Genomic DNA, 19,360 nt, shown 5'->3' on the forward strand with positions numbered 1-19,360 from the left:
TAGATCCAGATAAGTAGCATCCCTCAGAAAAGCGACCCAAATGTTATCTACCTCCTTCCAAAGGATGCCTCCAGATATGAGGTATACAATAAGCAGATTTTGGGGGGAAGGCTAGAAAAAAGAAATCTCATGGCCATCTTGTGGCAAACATCCCGAAGTATGTATCCATCCAGCGCCAACCTTTGGTGTGGGAAGGGTTGTTTGCAACTCTCCATCCTGTTTTGCGGGTCAAGGAGAGGGGAGTGAAGACGTCTCCGCTCCCAAAAGGTTAATTTGCTGTATTCCTTCCCGACGGAAACGACCGTCTCATCCCAAGACTTCCTGGCCTGCTTGACGGAAATTCCCGCTCTTCGGCCAGCCGGGTCGGACTCCGTAGCAGCGATGCTCATCGTTTTCTTCCTTTCTTGCCTCGGCCGGAGTTAGCGGCTTCGAAGTACTCCGCAGCGCCCTCGTCCATCACACGTCAGAAAGAGGCGGACAGAAGAAGAAGGAGGAGGTGGGGGGGACTACAGTTCCCAGCGCCCCAGGCTGGGCAGCCGCAGTGTGAGCCGTTACTCCCCGCTCCCCGCCCGGTGTTAGAGAAGCGCAGAGAATCCGGGCTGGCGCCGATGAGAAAGAGGGGAAGAGTCGGGATCGGAGCGCAGAGCAGCACGAGCGGCCCGGTATAGGCCAGGCGCGAGCACGAAAAGCTTCGGGGGCCGATCGGGCGTGCTCGCTCCGCGGCGGCTGCGCTTATTGAGAGAGAGAGGGAGAGAAAGTGACGCCGCTGCGCACCGAGAGGATGCAGGAGGCTGCGCTGTTGCTGGCCGGCAGCTGCCCTCCTCCTTTCCCGCCGTTGCTGCAGTGCTAGAGTCCTCCTTCGCTTTCTACCCTGCAGAAGAAGGGGCCATGTAACCGCCTTCCTCCGCCTCTCCCAGCCCGGGACAGCTACCGATCCTCCCACCTCCTTCGTTCCCCTGCGCTCTCCGGCCAAGGGCGCAACCATGAAGAAGCAATTCAACCGCATGCGGCAGCTGGCCAACCAGACAGTGGGCAGGTAAGGAGCCGGGTGGCAGAGAGAGAAATGCCCCTGGCTTCGGTTTGGAGCGCCCCTGGTGCACTGCGCCTGCCGGGGGGGGGGGGGGGAGGGAGGTCGCCGTCCGTACAGGATAAGGATTCTGCGGGGCGTGATGGTCAGTGGACTTTGCTATGACCTCCGTTCCCTTTTGTTCCCCTTGGTTTTGCTAGTTAGTCCTTTTGGGGTATCCTTTCCTTTGCCTCGATTCTTCACAAAGCACAGCTTTGCCCCCAATTCTCGGTCATGGCTGCTGCTGTTCTAACCAGCCTAGCATGTTCCAACTGGGGCACCCAGGTGTTCTACTGGCCTCAAGTGGATAGCCAGGTCCATCTGTTCAAGAGAGTCTTACTTGCTTAGTCTTTCTGCCCCAGACTTTGGCCTCTTGCATTGGCTTGCTTGTCAACAATTGCCGGCAAGTCAACACCAATTAAACAAACTCTTAATCAAAGGAATATTTAGCCTTTAGCTGACCTAGGCTCCCAGTTAGGCAGTTTCTGAACCTGTGGCTCTTGATTTACAACATCTAGAGATGCTGATATCTGAGTTGCCCTTTGTCTGTGTGTGGGGGGGGGGGGGGGGAGAAAAGCAATTTTGGTTTGTAGTAACATAGTTCCTCCTCCTCCTCCCCCAAGTGGTTCTTGAAATGGTTGGGTCAAGTCACCAGGTATTTCATTGAATGAGCCTGTTTACATCACTGTGAAAAGGGTGGGGAAATGTGAAATGCTAATTCTGTTTGGGTTTGGTGTTTTTTTTTAATATGCAGAGATAAAGTCTGCAGGATTTGGGGAGGAGAGTTGTTTTAGACTCGATTTGCTTCCTGGCCAGCTGCCAGGTTGACTTTTAGAAATAGCCATCATCCGCCCCTTTCCAGCAATTGGTACCTTGCTGTTGGGGCACTGGCACTGCAAGATTCTTTTTTAGCTGCTGGTGTGGTTGCCAGAATTAGACTAGTGGGAAAAAAGCCAGGCAGGCTCTGATGTGCTGGCTTGGCTTGAAACCAAAGTCTGGACTTGGCTTAGTGTGATTTCTCCTGCCAAACCTTTGAGAATTCACCTATAATCTGTACAGAAACTGAAGCCTTCTGCCCTCCCACCCAAGATGAATGAAGAGATGAAGAAGATGAAGAGTCCATTAGCATAGGGTGGAGCTGATCAGTGATTAGAGGATGTTGTTACTCAGGGGAGAAAAAATACATCGGGCAGTCTCTCTGGGCTTCCTATGAATTTTGCAGACAGTTCTTAATAGTAGAAATCACAAGAAAAATCCTAACGCTTTGCTTGCATTTAGTTGTCCAGATGGATAAGCCATCATTTATTCATGTTAGTCTATCAGACCGATAGGCTTCCATTTTTACATTCCTGATTCCTCCTGGTAGCAGCTGGAGACCATCTTTATATTCCTTGTTTGAGCAGATGACAATGAATGATGCTGTTTCTTGCAAGCTTGAGCAAAGGGCTACTGGAGCAGTTCTGTCTGTCCACAGCTTGCAGGATTAAGGATGCTTTTATCCCTTCTTCCTTTGATAAATGTAGATGGCCATTTTGCTGTTTCCCTTTTTTTTTTTAACAGCTGGTTCAAACTCAGAATTCTAAGCACACATCAAGTCTTGGTTTTAATTGCAATCCCAGGAATGGGCCTGCTGTGTAGCTAGCTTTTGATCCATGTGCCTAAAGCTATTCCTCTGTGTGCACCCCAACAAGCATTTCATTTCAGACCAGAGGGAAATTATATTGTCCCTGCAACAAAAGAGTGGGCTGTGCTTATTTTCCCTTCTTAACAGTCCATTTGCTTAAGATTGCCTTTCTGGAAGGGTCATTTGGCTCTGAAAGCAGATTGAAGCCAGGGCATAAGTGTGTTTTGATGGGGGTGGGGAGGGGAGGGAAGTAGAGCTGCTGCTGTTGGTAGGTCTGGTATATAGGAATAATAGCAACTAATTTGCTGAACAAATGACCTAGATTAGATACCATGGTAGGAGATGACTTGATTAGAGAGAGGATTGATGGGAACAGTAGGGCAACTGTAAAATACCCAGAGATATGTGGAACAAAGTAATGTTACCATTTAATCCATGTTGTTTGCCTTACAAATCAAGATACCTCTAGAAAATTTTGGAACTTCAGGAATTCTGTCATAAAATACAAATTTTCTAACTTCTAGATTACAGCAATTGCATATTAATGTTCTAACTTTCATGTTAATTACAAACACAGGTAAAGACATGTATGTCAGGTGATAGACCCAGATATATGATGGTTTTCTACAGTACCTGGCCTTTGCCTGACTTTTCAAAACAAGCAGCTGGTTTAGGTATATTTAGATAAGTAGCAATCAGTTATAGTGATGCAAGTATCTGCAGAAGCTGTGTGTATTTTGGTCCTCGTGTGTTAACCAGCTTTTTAAAAGCTGGAGTGGGTGGGGAGATAGAAAAAGTCTTATTTGAAAAGAATGGATGCAAGCTAGCATCCTGCTTTAGTTATTTCTGGGGTTCAGAATTGTCGTGCAAATCTTTTAAAATCATAACATAGATTTAGAATAAATGGAGTTTGGAATTTGTTTTCTTAATTGTGCAGTTGAAAAAATAAATGCCTATGGTTTCCAAAATTATGCTTTCCTGAAACTTTTTTGTTACAGCATTATTGAAATTGCCAGGGAACCTTGCTTTGATTCTTGGCTTCTAGAAACCTCACTTTGGTTATTATGAGAACACAGATCTTTGCAGTTCCAGCTAGTTTTTTCAAATCATAACCGCTTATTAATATAATCACAAATGAAGTAATGGAAATTATTGCACATAAATATATGTTGCTCTCTTTGAATAAATTATTAGAATACAATTACTTTTTAGATATGATTCCTTATCTTCCGCCAGGGACTGTAGTGCTTCCAAGTTACCTTATCTGAAATCCATGAGTTTTAGATTTGTTTTTCCATGGAGTAGGATATATGGTAGATAACCTTCTGCCCTGCAGTCTGTTTGTGATGCATACATACATACATACATACATACATACATACATACATACATATGTGTGTGTGTGTGTGTGTGTTTGTGCTGATAAATAAATAAAGGGAGACTATATATATATGTGTGTGTGTCTGTGTGTCTGTGTGCATATGCGTATGCATACGCATGACACACACACACACACACACACACACAATGAAGCAAGTGATGTGCCATAAAGCCACTTAGTTAATGCTCAGGAAAGAATGGGAAATGTTAGGGAGGGGCAAGATTGTTGAAGAGGGGGCAATGGTAGTGCTGATGACAAACATAGATCAAGTTCTGGGTAATTCTGGCTATAAGTAGCCTAGGTTTTTATATGTTCTTCATGATATATAATAAGATGCTTGCCATGAAAAGACAAGCTTGTGTTGCCCTGCATTCTTTCCATTGTATTTTGAAACCTGGTCTAGGAAAGTCTGCAAGACAGAAGCTTAGTATGGCGACAACAAGATTGATACCTTTGATATGTCTCTAAATGGGTCACATCTCTGCAGTTGGGATTTCCCAGAAATCTTTGGTTAACACATTAGAAAAATCACATTTATGTTGGTTACATCTTATTAGATGTGCTATAATAGCTTGCTAATATTCTATTATATTATAAGCATTCAGAATTAAGTAGTCAGTGCCTTAAGTTCTGCAGGGCTTTTCAGGTAAGATTTATTCTTTTCACCTTAGTACAGGCACTGATAGCAATAGCACTTAGACTTATATATTGCTTCACAGTGCTTTACAGCCCTCTCTAAGCGGTTTACAGCCCCAGCATATTGCCCCCAACAATCTGGGGGCATTTTACCGACCTCGGAAAGATGGAAAGCTGAGTCAACCTTGAGCCACTTTGGATTGAACTCCTGAAGTCAGCAGTGAGTTAGCCTGCAATACTGCATTCTAACCACTGTGCCACCACAGCTCCTTTGATTCAGCAAACTTCATGTACAGAGACTGCACATATGTTGGATGATCAGATACTGGGGAGAAAACAGCAAGAAGGATAATGATATCATGTTTGGCTCCTGCAGATGTAACATTTGATAATTGGTTTCTTTTTCCTCTGCTTGTTTCTAAAATGAATTCCTGTGTAGTATTTTAGATGGTTGGTTGGTGGTTAAGACACAGTACTAGACTATTCATTGTTTATGATTTGGTACCGAAAGAGCCTTGATCACCTTGACTTTGCTGACTTAAAACAATTTTCTCAATTTGACATTTTAATTGCTATGGGCTTTTTTTCTCAACCAAGTTGTCTTCTGTTCCATTTTATGTTATTGTTTGTTGGTCTGTTTGTATAAGTTGGATTCCAGAAGGGAGACAGAGGGGAAGAAGTGCCGCCCTCCCCCCAGCTTCCCTATTTCAATGGTACCTGCGGCTTTCTGTTGTTGGTTCTGGAGTATTATTTGGTGTAGCCCATTGCAAATTTCTTGGAGGCATCAGACTTGCCATTGTTAAACCTAAGGTTTTCTTCTGAGCCAGCCTAGAACTGTGTTCCTTCTGAGATTCAGAGAAGTTGCTAAGGCTTTAGGTTGGGAAGTATCTAGCTGCTGGAACTGTATTTACAGGATGAAACATAGCATTTAGGGGGAAGAAGAGCTAAAGAAGATCTGTGAGATGAAAAATCTGAGTCACACTAATGCTAGCCTTTTGTTGTTAGCCAAGGACTCTTGCAGTGCACATTTATAAACTGTTAAGGGAGGAAAGCACAAAACGTATAAGAGATATTTCAATGAAACAGTTAAATATCAGTTTTTGAACCAGATTAGTTTATTATTCTCCTTAGTCATCGAGTACAATCCCATGTAGAAATCTCTATTTCGTTACAAGTTATTTCCAAATTTTGGTGTTGTGGTTAGCTGTGTGTATGTATGTATGTATGTATGTATGTATGTATGTATATGTTGTGGCCCAGCAGGAGCTGTTGGAGCTGCCACCAGACTCTGACAGCGAGGGGCCCTATGAGTCGGCCCTGGAGGATGTGGAGGACCCTGGACAGGGTTCTGACTCCGAGCAGGGTGCAGAGAGACTGGTTGGCCACCAGGTGGCACCTGAGCCTTGGATCAGTGGGGATGAGACAAGGGAGAGTGATCCAGAAACCAACTGTGAGTTGTTCCGGGATGTACTCCGTCGAACAGCTACTCTGCGTCAAGAACAATAACGTAATTACAGGAGGTAATTACGCTCAGCTGATGGTCATTAGGCTCCTCTCCAGACTATAAAAGAGACTGCTTGTGCCACACCCTTCTTGCAGAAATCAACACTTTGACTAAAGAGAAACAAACTTGGCAGGCTGGATTGCTGCCATAGTTTGTCTGAATTGCTGCCAAAGTTTGTTGGGCTTGCTGCCAAGGTCCTTATCTGTTTGTTTACTTGGCTTTCAGCCACCGAGAATCTGAACTTGTTATTAAAGGACATTCTCATTTAAGCTTGTCTCGGTATTTGTTACTGGACGGAGGAGGGGGTCAGAATTATATATATATATATATATATATATATATATATATATATGTATGTATGTATGTATGTATGTATGTATGTATATATATATATATATATATATATATATATATATATATATATATATTTGCATTTTTTTATTTGTGCTGATAAATAAATAAAGGGAGACTAGTATAGATCTATTTCAAGCTATTTAGCTCTCATCAGCTAGCCATACCCTTACTGGGATTTGAGGGGTATGGCTAGCTGATGAGAGCTAAATAGCTTGAAATAGATCTATACTAGTCTCCCTTTATTTATTTATCAGCACAAATAAAAAACGTAAATATAACAAAGGCAACAGTAAAAATATTGGGTTTCTGTCATGATGGACTCTTGTGACGAGCCGAATGACAGATGATAGAAGCAGTTAGCTTCCTCCCATAATTGGGGCTTACCAGGGGTTGTAAAAATCTAATATATATATATATGTGTGTATATATATATATATATATATATATATATATATATATATATGTGTGTGTGTGTGTGTGTGTGTGTGTGTGTGTGTGTGTGTATGTATGTATGTATAGTGTGTGTTTGTGTGTGTGGGTATGTATGCATGCATGTATGTATGTATGTATGTATGTATGTATGTATGCTGGCCATCTCGTCAAAAGCAACTCTGAGCAGTGAACAATTAAATAAAACAATTGATGCAGATGATAATAAATATAAAACAATCACATATATAAAATGTAAAATTCATATTAATAAATATCATTTTAAAAACCCATACGAAGAATTGCCTAAATCTTTCAAAATTTTGTCATAGTCACAATTTTGGGTGAGAATGCCAACATCTGTACAGAAAAGAGGGAGTGCCTTGAGGGATATAGGAAGAACTGCTGCCAAGAGAATGGTTAGATAAAAGAGAACTGTGTCCAGACCAGGAATGTAATGTGAGTAGACATCTCAGACAAGCCCCTCCCTAGTTCTTATGAAGATGAAGGAAGGGAGGGAGGGGGAAGTGAATTCGGACTTGCAAGATGCAGTTACTATAGATTTACAACAAACATAGAAGTAAAATAGATGATGCTGAGTTCCTAGTCTGATCTATCTTGAAAAACCGACATCTTGCAAGATATATTTTCCCTTGTAAATGTTGTGTTTTATTTCACTTGAAGATGCAGTGAAAGATGTTACAAAGGAACCCCAACCTCATGGTGCCTGAAGATGCTGTGTTGCCAATTTCTTGCTTATGTGGTGATTCTGAAATATGTTGGTGATGTTTTAGTGGTCTGTATAAAGAAAAGCGTAGGAACCACTGGATTAAATGTTACTAGAATGTATTGATTTTAATTGAATTCATAAGCACATTTGATTTGTGTTCATCTTTTTGTTACATTTGTAGATGGAAGGACTGAACCACAAGTGAAATAGGGGAATGTTTGTGGCAGCAGATCCTGTGGTCATACAAGATTGAATACATTACGTTTTCCCTAGTTCTCTTTTCTCTCACTTCCATTTCTGTTTTGGCCTCAGAAAAACTTTCTCTATCATGTTGTCTAGACGCCAACTATACAACAAGCAATTCTCTAGAAAGCTGTGGATAATGGAGTGTATGCATGTGAGGTAAACATTTCTTTCTTGAATACTTTTTTTACCAGGATTAAGACTTTTCTTTCCATTTCAATTCTCTTGTTTTCGTAGGATGCAGGATGTTTCTCTGGCTTTAACAAAAATCTTCATTTATTCCTCATATTGCTAGGTGAACTCTTCTATAACAAGATCTAAGGCAGCAGGGAGTCAAAGTAGACAAGCTTTCCATTTTTCTCCCACTCTCTTTTTCATGGACTGGAATGCATGTTATTCCTCCTCTTTTCTGTTACCCTAGAATTTCCCTTTTATACAATATGCAGAAAAAGGTTATGACATGGAATAGAAAAGGCCAGGATAGGGGAGATAAAGGCAGAGGAGAGAGTGAAATGAATTCATAGCCTTCCAAAAGGAAGGTGTGTCCCAAAGAAGAAAGTTTATCTTATTGGAAGGAAGGCTAGAATTTTTTTTCTACAACATACTAGTAGGAGAGAAAGTAAGGAATGGTGGAGACATCTCCATTGCATTTTCAGTCTTTGCTAGAGATTATACTGATTGGATCTTTACTCAACTCTGAATTTTTTTAGTTGAATCAACTAAGAGGTGAAAAATGTAATAAGCAAGATTCTGGCTTGGTTGTCATCCTTCCTTGTGTAGAATTTGTCTTAAACTTCAGTCATCTTTAAGATGAAATCTTGATGAGCATTAACATATACTGTATATACTCGAGTATAAGCCTAGTTTTTCAGCCCACTTTTTGGGCTGAAAAAAGCCGCCTCGGCTTATACTCGAGTCAGTGAAAAATTTGCCCGAAATGGAGGAGAAAAAGGGGCGGGGCCATGCCGCTGGGTGACACTCGTGAATGGCCCAGTGCCCCTGTGAGTTTCCCCTCCCTCTGTGTCAGTTTGCCGCGCAGCGCGCACCGCACCATCCCCCCTCCTCACGTTCTAATGTAATGCAGGGCTGTCTTACGATTCCCCTTCCTCCCCCTCCTGCCGCTCTGCAACGATGTCCCACCTCCTCCTTGTTATGGCAAGCAGCCACATAGCGATGTCCCACCTCCTCTGGTACAGTGATCCAATGATAGGAATCACTGTGCCGTGTGTCATAGGAGGCGGGACATCGCTCCCGCGGCTGCACAGGACATCATCATCACAGCGGGACATCAGCATCATGAGGTGAGTGAAGTATTTCATTGAATACACCGCTAGTTTACTGTTTTTCTTTGAAATAAATATTCAAAAACATTATTGGTATCTATTTTTATTTTTGAAATTTACTGGTAGCTGCTGCATTTCCCACCCTAGGCTTATACTCGAGTCAATAACTTTTCCAGGTTTTTTGTGGTAAAATTAGGTGCCTCGGCTTATATTCGGGTCGGCCTATACTCGAGTATATACGGTAGCAGGCGATGCAGTGCAGTGTTTTATCTATTCTCCTAAGGTGATAAGTTATTGTGATGAGGATCAAGGTTTAGGCCCATGGTGGATATGTGGATTTCTTAATTGAAAGCTCTTATCAGACTGTGAACTACTTTATACTACATGTGAAGCCTTATAACTGAACTAACCATAATTTATTTAAAAAGTCATTATTAGTTGTGTTGATATAACTTGCTAAGCCAGAAATCATGTTTTCTAACCATTGCAGCTAGTTTTTATTTGGCTTAGAATAATGTGTAAACTTTGTTTATTTCTGTACTTTGCCCAGAAGGATCCTTCAAGGGTGGAGGGAAGAAAAGGGAAGCATATTATGAAGAGTTGTGTTGTATTATTGTATTACTACAACACAAGCATTGTTCTGTCTTACCCAGTTGCATTTGAAAGGTTAGAGACTCTGTGAGTAGATTGTTCATACCATTTGCATGGATATTTAAGATTATGTGTTAGTTACCCTCATGCGTGTTTTAAGCAGATCTCAGTTTGTTTATTATAGTAGTGTTTGCTCTTAGCAGTGGAGAATGGTATTTATTTGGGTTATTGGAGTTATCCTCTCCCTTTCTGTTTACAATGTATTAACTCTCAAGGCAGCTTACAAAATTGCAACTATTTAGATAGTGAGATGGATGGTATATAGATTTGATAAATATATATCCACTTCCATAAAGTCCTTCTGTTGGGTTGTTGTTTTGCTTCCCAGAAAAATAATCCTTAAAAAAATCTTACATTTAAAATTCCAACATCTTTTTGGTCTTTTAAGTTCTAATTTATGAAACATCAAAATATATGTTGGGCAAGAAATTATTCTGGGTTCCTACATTTTGCTAAGTTATTTTTATTTTGGTATGTAAATCTAGTGATTCCAGTTGGTAAACCATGATTGTGGAGGTGTGAACTCAGCCATAAGGTACAATACATGGACTTATCCAACTTTTCTTTAAAATAATAAAAAACTATGCTTATTTTAATTGGAAAGCTTACTCTCCATGAAAACATCATGATTTGCTCTGGTACTGAGTTGTGTTCCCCTGCTTAAATAGAGCAGTTCTCTTAAATCAGCAGTGTCAAATTCATAGCCCGCAGGTTGGATGCATCATGTGCTAGCCACACCCAAGTGATGACAATGTGACGTTGCAAATTTGACACTCATGTCTTAAATTCTGTTCCATAATTGACACATCTTACCACCTTCTGTTAATGGCAGCTTGTCTTCTTTGTGCACCTTTTACATTGCAGTACTTTTTTCCCTACCTTCTCATCTCATTTTAGCCAGAAAACAGAAAGGAGAAGACTGAATGGGAGCAAAGCTCAATCTTTGACATACGGGTATAGTTTCTAAGTTTCCTAGCTATCATTATTTTTCATTCTTAAAAAGAAAATTTATTGTTATTATGTTTCCAGTAAAATAATAATCTTCAGCATCATCTATTAAAAATGAATTTAATTATTCCAGAGAAAAGAGAAACACATGAGACATGCTCTTTCACCAGATTTTCTTTTAATTTATTTTTAAGCGTTTGATGATGGCAAAATGTATCATCGCATACTAATGATTGCATGTACCGAGAATGTTGCATTTGAATTTAAATATAAAAGGCAAACACTTTCTGCCTGGGGAAATACCGACATACTTACAGTGAGCATGTACAAATTAGCAGCTGTTTGAGAGCAGCCTCTTAAGGAGTAAACAGGGAACCCCTCAGGGATGCTTGGAGGCAAAGAGAATTTCCCAGAAACTGTAGCAGTAACCTCTCCGGATTTCAGAAAGACCTTTGTAATAATGAAACTTAAAGGACTGAAAAGTTGCAGCTCACAATTAATTGTGGTTCAACCCAAATCATGTACCAGTTTATCCAGGACACTGTTCTGGATATGTGGGAATACATTCTCTTTGGCCAAAGTTTTTTCTACATGCGCCTTTTTTGAATAAGATAGGCACATTGTGCTTGGTATAATCTGCACATGGATAGAAAAGACCAAGTTTTTGAAGGCCGAGATGATGTAATAGTAAGTTGCAACTTCACCATTCAGGTAATGGGTATTTTGTGGTTGGCCACCATAAGTTTGTAGAAGTGTCCAAAAAGTAAGCAGCTTGAACTCTCCACTCTGGTTAGAAAAGTTGGAGTCCTCCATTTAAGGCCAGTTGCCTTCCTTGTGTTTATTAGTTTTAACCTCACAGCAGTCATTTCAGATCATAACATACACCCTACATTCAATATCTATCCTCGAAGGATTATCTACAGAGTGATTAATGTAACTGACATTTTTGCAATAGAGTGCTATTGGGATTTTATTGTTAGATATTGTGTTAATGTCCTGGATACTGTGGATGTTTCATTATAACTGCTGTGGATTTTTTATGTTTAATATTTTAGATAGAATTGTGGAGGGTTATGTCTTAGGGCAGTGGTCCCCAACCCCCGGTCCGCGGACCGGTGCCGGGCCGTGGAGTACGTGGCACCGGGCCGCGCAGCGACCGGGGGCCATGATCACTGTTCCCTCTAAGGTGCGCGCCTGCGCGGCCGCGCATGTCACAAAAAAGCCCGCGCAGCAGATTCTATCTGCCGCGCAGAGTTTTTTGTAAAGCAAACGTGGGGAAGTCCTTTACAGGCGGCTAGAACTGGCCGCCTGCAAAGGACCTCCCCAGACTTGTTTTGATGAGCCGCCAGTCCTCTTGCTTCTTCTCCTTCACCGGCAAAGCTCCCGCTGGCGCCCTGCCCATGGCAGTGGCAGTGCCTCTCCCTCCAAGCGGAGCACCTGAGCTGGCTCCCGCGTTATTCCTCCCCCTTCCTCCTCTGCCGTGCTTTTGAGGCCGCGGGAGCTAGTAGGAAAGCGGCGGAGGTGGAGGCAGGGATAACCCAGAGCCCAGCTGAGGTGCTCCGAGCGGAGGGGGAGGCACCACCGCTGCTGCCATGGGCGGAGCCGCCAGCGGGAGCTTTGCCGGTGAAGGAGAAGAAGCAAGAGGACTGGCGGCTTTGAAATGCAACCCCCTGGTCCCGCCGGCCGCGGATTTGATTCGGCATAAGTGGGGGCCAAACGCATGCTGAGCCGACTTTGCGCAGTGAGGCGGAGTAATTCAACCCCCCCAAAGAACGTGTGTGTGTGTGTGTGAGAGAGAGAGAATTGGATCAAAATTGGTGGCCAAAGGAATGGAGGGAGGGAAGGAAGGAAGGAAGGGAGGGAGGGAGGGAGGGAGGAAGGAAGCCCTGCCCCCTGTGAAAAAAACTGAAGATGGAGCAGTGAATGAATAAACCATAAAAGCAACAAACAGTTAATGCGTAAGTAAGCTGAGGAGCAAGTTCTCAACTAAGGAAGCAATATAAGAAAGAAATATAAAAAGCTCAATATGCCAAAACACTTATTTAGTCTTCATTTAATTACTTGTATTGTAGTCTGATGTAACATCTTTTTAAAGTTAACGTTAGTTAGAAAAGATAGGGTACAAAACTTAAATAATAAAAAATTGTACATTCATTTTGAAAAATAAATGCAATACTTGATTAATTTCATATCTTTATTTAAAATAGTTTTGGCATGGCATATGATTTTATTGACTCAGTTGGAAATGATGTGGATGTTGTATCTGATTCTGAGGTATATATATTCTTAAGTAACATAACATATAGCATATTGGCTCCAGGGAAGTTTAATCAAAACAATCTGATATATAAACAATCAATGTGTCGTCGCGAACAACGCTCCCCACCCCTGCGCGCGCTCAGCGGGCCACAGTAAAATTATCAAAGGCTGACTGGTCCGCGGCGATAAAAAGGTTGGGGACCACTGTCTTAGGGTATTCCATAAGAGGTTTAATTATTCTGAAAACCACCATGAACCTGTTGAACCGCACACTGGTCCAATAAATAAACTAGCCAACTCTCAACCCAATTGGGTGATGCCTGTCCAATAGGCTGGCTAGGTTCATTGCTAACTGGATTGATCTGTTGACAGAGAGAAGTGCAGAAAGGAGAAGGATCAAGCTGGTTATTCTTTATTCTATATCTATAGAGCCAAGGTGGCGCAGTGGTTAAATGCAGCACTGCAGGCTACTGCTAGATCAGCAGTTCAGCGGTTCAAATCTCACCGGCTCAGGGTTGACTCAGCCTTCCATCCTTCCGAGGTGGGTAAAATGAGGACCCAGATTGTTGGGGGCAATATGCTGACTCTCTGTAAACCGCTTAGAGAGGGCTGAAAGCCCTATGAAGCGGTATATAAGTCTACTGCTATTGCTATATTCCAAGTTATACAAGGGATAAAACCCAGTGGTACTCATTGCTCCTTTCATCATTATTCCCAAAACTGGAACATCTTATTTTATCCTATTTTCAGTGGGGGGAAAAATCTTGAAAACAATTAACTCCTAAAATAAACTTAACATCCTTTTCCCCTACCTGCCTCAATACCAGGGATAATATCCCATCCCTGGTTTCATCCATGTAAATGACAGGAATATCCTGCCCACTTGATATAATTGCTTCTTTAGGTACTGCAGCTCTTTTTTGTGCAAAAGTCATGAATCCTTCAAGAAATTTTATGGAGAACTGTACATAAGGCTTCTCCATACGTCTGTATATTCCTTTTTCCCCAACGTCAAGGTAAATTATCTGCAAAATGATTTTTTTTTTACTTAATAGCATAAAGGGCCATCTGGAAAAATTTGGATGCAAAGGCAGCGTTGATTTCTTCTCTTTGGCTTCCTTCTCTCTCCTGCTCCCTATTTTGCTGACAGGTTCATAAAGCTTTTTAATAATCTATACTGTCAGAATTAATTTAAAGTAACCCATCCCTACACATGGCTCTAGGAAACCCAGAAGTGCTTTCTTGCCAATTGTGGTATGCAGGAAGGCACACAGGTAGTTGTTTTTTTAAACAAAAAATCATCTACTTCAATAATTGATTGGAATAAAACATGGTGAAAACCTTTATTATTTTAATGGTTTTAAAATATGACAGAAACAGGGAAGGAGCAAAAATAAAAATATAAGCATTGCCAAAAGAAAAAAATATGACCATATTTTTCAGACTATAAGATGCACTGGCGTATAAGACGCACCATGGCTTTGAAGAGGTAAATTTTTTAAAAAAGGTTTTGCACTCTGCAGGCCTCCCAAACCCTCTGCACGCCTTTGTTATTTGCAAAAAAGGAGGGGGGCATGCAGACCTTTGGGTGGCTCTTAGACTGCTCCCGGGGGGGGGGGGGAAGAATGAGCAAAAAATGGCCTGTTTTTCGCAAAAACAAGCCATTTTTGCAAAAAAAAAAAGGGGGGGGAGGCATGGAGAGGCTTTAGAAGGCTTGTAGAGTGCTCCTGGGTGCTCATTTTTGCAAAGGGGGGCAGGGTTTCAGTAGGCCAAAATGCTATATTCAGTGTATAAGATGCACCAAGATTTTCACCCTCTTTTTTGAGGGAAAAAGGTGTGTCTTATACTCCAAAAAAATGGTATTTTAATTATAAATAGTTAAAATTCTACACATATTCTCTTAATGCAATTAAACAAGCACATATATATTTGTAATATATTTATATAACTGTCACTTTTTTAAACTTACTGTATTTTGTATAAATGAGTCCGATATTTCATTATATTTATCCATATAAAATCTACATCTATAGGTAATCCATTCATAGGTGGCAAGTACAATTTACTTCAATCCATTGAGTAAAATCCATTTATCTTTTCAATGTTGCAATATCAGCCCTTTGTCCAGAGCAAAGGAACAGAGAATATATTTATGTTGTCTGGTTGTCAGGTCCCAAGTGCTACCTATGTAGTTCAAAAGAATATAGTTGTCTGAAAATTTTAGTTTGTGTCTTGCAATTATTTTTATATATTCCAATACTTTCTCCCAAAACATAGTAAACATAAAGCATTGTAAAAACACATGTTTTATCAATTCCCACACTTTTGACTAATATCAAGCGTTAGCATTATGAAAACCTTGTGTAAGGAACCTTAATTTTTGTGGAGAGTTGTGCAATTTTGTACTTGATAATGGTGGCAGTAATATAGTTTATGTATGTGCACACACCACTGCAAAAGTGTGAAATTCTTAATAAAATTGGGGGAACCATCCATTGAAATTTGCACAAGACATTCACTTTTTTAATGATATTGAAGATTGTGTATTTAATTGGGTGATTCAGCAAGCTTTCTAAGAAATAGTTTACTTTTACAAAGGCAGACAAAAATTTCTGCTGAAGCAAAGGTCGGACTTCTATCATTCCAGTGGCTAGAAAAATGAAAACCCATTTTGTCTTCAGTGAGTGCTGCTGTGTCTGCTCCTAAATGTGGCTCTTGACAAGAAGCATCTCTAAATACTTTGGAAAAGCAATGCCATGGATAATAGGAGCCAATGGTGAAGATGCCCCCCTTACCATAATCCCTATCAGGGTAGTTTGTATCTATGCATTTATTTATTCTACAATAGTTGTAAAATGATATCAATTAATGCTCTGGGCAGTAAATAACAAAACAAGTTTTGGATCAAATTTTGTTAGGAATAGTAATTTGTATGGTGTTATACAAGCAAGGAAAGAAGGGCCAAAGGTACCTCCGTGGTAACTTTTATGAAAAAGGGTTGCAAACTTAGCCTATGATCCCATGTATGGCACTTCTCAAAAGGGAAAGAATTCCTAGCAGATGCAGAGGTTTGGTTTGGATGGCAGACTCAATTTTTGGAAGGTGATACCTGAAGTATATATAGCACAGCCTTCCAATAAAATTACATGCAAAAACTTTTATTATATAGTGTTATTTAATGTCAATGACAGCTATTTATGAATTTATTATTTATAGGACACAATTTAAAAGATTTTAAAAAGCAATCAAAGGGAAGACTTCACCTTAGATTTCTTATAGTTAAAACCAGCCTTCTTCAAATCTGGCAAACTTCAAATGTAAGTTAAACATTATAGCATCCAGAACCCCATCCCCAACATATGCAGTTGTTCTGGAAATGCAAAAGAATAATATTCTATTACAATAATAATTACAATAATACATCAATTTTTGATACAAGAAAGAAAGAGGATAAACTGAAGCAATAGTAGCAAGACTGGATGGATATAAACAAATGCATTTCAGTGTATGTCATCATTTCAATTAGCAGCATAGTGTAAGATTATATAAAGTCTTCATTGAAAATATAAATTTTGAAAAATGGGAGAAAGATGTGACCCTACACAAGACTTAGCCACGGAGTTTGTGATATAAAAAGCAAAAAGGAAGAACAGACAAAAATAAATCTTAAGAACTCAGGAAACATTCAGGTCAGGAAGCCAGAGGAGTAGGGAAAAAGAGGGACATATATCGGAGAAATGGCAGTCTGGAAAATGGATGCAGCAGGACATGGAACTAATAAGGATTTGAGGAATGTCATTTTGTGGTGTTGTTCCATTCTTTACTCTTCAGAGTTAGTGCCTTCCTATAAATTTAACAGTAGGTAGAACTACTGCAATACGTGTTCCATTTACTAATTCCATTTGATTAACCATAACCCAGTGGTGGGATTCAGCCAGTTCACACCACTTCGAGAGAACCAGTAGTTTGGTGACCTGGTTGTTGGAAGAAATCATTAGGGCAGAGAACTGGTTGTTAAATTATTTGAATCCTACCACTGCCATAACCCCTATCTCCAGAGGATGGTAGAGGGCAAGAAGACCTGAAGGAATGTTGTCCAGGGGGTCACGATAGGTTGGACACGACTTTGCAATTAACAACAACAACCCCTATCAAAAATATTTTGTGAGGACAAATTGTCTCTTATGCCTGAATTTGCAACATGGTGGAACTGCTATAGTTGAAAAAATTCTGATACCGTTACACAAACAATATTTCTGAAGGAGAAGACCCCTAATATAGAATGTGTTATATTTTTTGGTCTGATTATCAGTGGAAGTAGATTTTAAATTTACTTTAATTCTACAGGGGAGTGTATATGATGAGAATCTCTGGCAAAACATATAACCACCATTTTCTGTTTCTTTTCCCAAATTTTCAGAATCAATGGTCCATGGCCATTTCCCACAATCCTTATTGAAGCTTGAGAAAATATGTATTTATATAAAAATGGATGTCAGAACCCTTTTATTGCAAAAGAGTGACCCATACTTTAGAAACACATGCCCAAGTAATATGATGGCTGTATCGATTGACAAATTATTGTAGCTCTATAGATTGCAGTAGAGGTTGTATAGATTTTCCAGGATTTGATGCTATAAATGAAAGAACTTAGAGATTATTTTGGGAAAAAGCATATTGTTGCATAGCAGGGCTAAACTGATATTCAAAGGGGTGCTTCTTTTCAATCAAGATTGGAGTAAAAGCTTTCTGTCAGAAGCAAGTGCTGCTCCATGAAGTGATATGTGTGTGTGTGGGTCCATTCTCAACAATCAAAATTCAGTGATTGTGAACCAAATACAGTTCACAACGTCTTTTGGAGATAAAATGAAAGATGTCTCCAATTACACCTGGGTTTTATACATAGATAAATTATGGTTCTGTTAATATTTAAAAATAAAAATTCATACTTTAGTTTTATGCAAAATTTCCACCCAAAAAGAGAATATAGTGATTACATTAGAAATGCCTTTTTCCAATTTATAGGTGGCAATGCAAAACTTGAGTTGTGCAGAATAAAGCGATACAAGATGTGTAGCTTGGAGATAGAAAAGAAATTTATAGTTAACAGAGCTCTCACCTGTACACAGTGCATGCTGTGACAAGATTCTAGAAAATGATTCCATGGTGATTGAATGAAAAGAAGCTTTGTACTATTTCCCCCCACCATCTCCAAGGATATATCTTCAGAGGGGGAATCTGAGGCTGCAGGTTTTAGAGCTGTCTGAGTTTGTATGTGCCTTGAGTCCAAGAAAATGCCATGTTCCTGAAGCAAAATCATATTAGTTTTTCCTTCTTCCACTCTGTCTAATGTTAGCCTATAATTTGATCCTTCCATCTGCCTTGGTCTTTTCGTATTTGGCTTGTTTTCTGAATTAAGAGATTGTGGGTACCAGATATAGGTATATAGGCTGGCTAGAAATTAGTATACAATGGCAAATCTCTGATCAGAAATAATTATAGTTGGTATGCCAGACTTTAGCAAGAAGGTATCTGAGACAAATTGAGATAGAGATACAGTTAAATGTCTAGGAAACACTCACTCCCTTATTTTTAGAGAGTATGCAACCATATCTCTCAAGGTTGACTCAGCCTTCCATCCTTCCGAGGTGGGTGAAATGAGGACCCAGACTGTGGGGGCAATATGCTGACTCTGTAAACCGCTTAGAGAGGGCTTAAAGCCCTATGAAGCGGTATATAAGTCTAACTGCTATTGCTATATCTCAAATGCATTGATAGCAATGTTCTGTTACATCAGAATAAAGCTTCAGTTTACCAAGGCTTATGCTGCCCACCTAAATCAGAGCCTAAACGCATCCTTCAGTGCCATCAGGTATGTCCAACTCCCAAGCGTAGATGACTTCAGTAAATCAAAAAGTATTGAACAAACATTGTAAAAAAAAAAAAATCTTGAAATAGCTATGACTTCTATCTTAATACCTTGAATCAGAAAGATTGTAATAAAAGGACTTCAACGGCAGTGACTATTACCCACAGTATATGTGTGTTTCTAGAATATTGGGGGAGGGGGTGAACTTGATTCGTTAAGGACACAAATTATAAATGTGATTTTAATAGAAAAATTATGATCTTTCTTGATTGTGACCCAATCTATGGTTGTATTGGGTTTATTTGTGGGGGGGAGGGTTGGGGAAAGCTCGTCTGAGTATAGACCCATATTCATATTATAATCCACCAAAACAGCCAGATTAT

General features: G+C 40.2%; 1 protein-coding gene across 1 annotated transcript in view; it reads left to right on the forward strand.

Moving 5' to 3' along the window:
• Window positions 1-495: 495 nt before the first annotated feature.
• LOC116524009 (rho GTPase-activating protein 44-like) overlaps window positions 496-19,360 on the forward strand; it is a 114,192-nt gene continuing 95,327 nt past the window's right edge. Inside the window, exon 1 of the mRNA XM_032239106.1 lies at window positions 496-1,036. Coding sequence (XP_032094997.1) covers window positions 984-1,036 — 53 coding nt within the window. The 5' untranslated portion in view covers window positions 496-983. The remainder of the gene's footprint in view (window positions 1,037-19,360) is intronic.

Source organism: Thamnophis elegans, chromosome 2, assembly GCF_009769535.1.
Source record: "Thamnophis elegans isolate rThaEle1 chromosome 2, rThaEle1.pri, whole genome shotgun sequence".
NCBI classification, from domain to species: domain Eukaryota; kingdom Metazoa; phylum Chordata; class Lepidosauria; order Squamata; family Colubridae; genus Thamnophis; species Thamnophis elegans.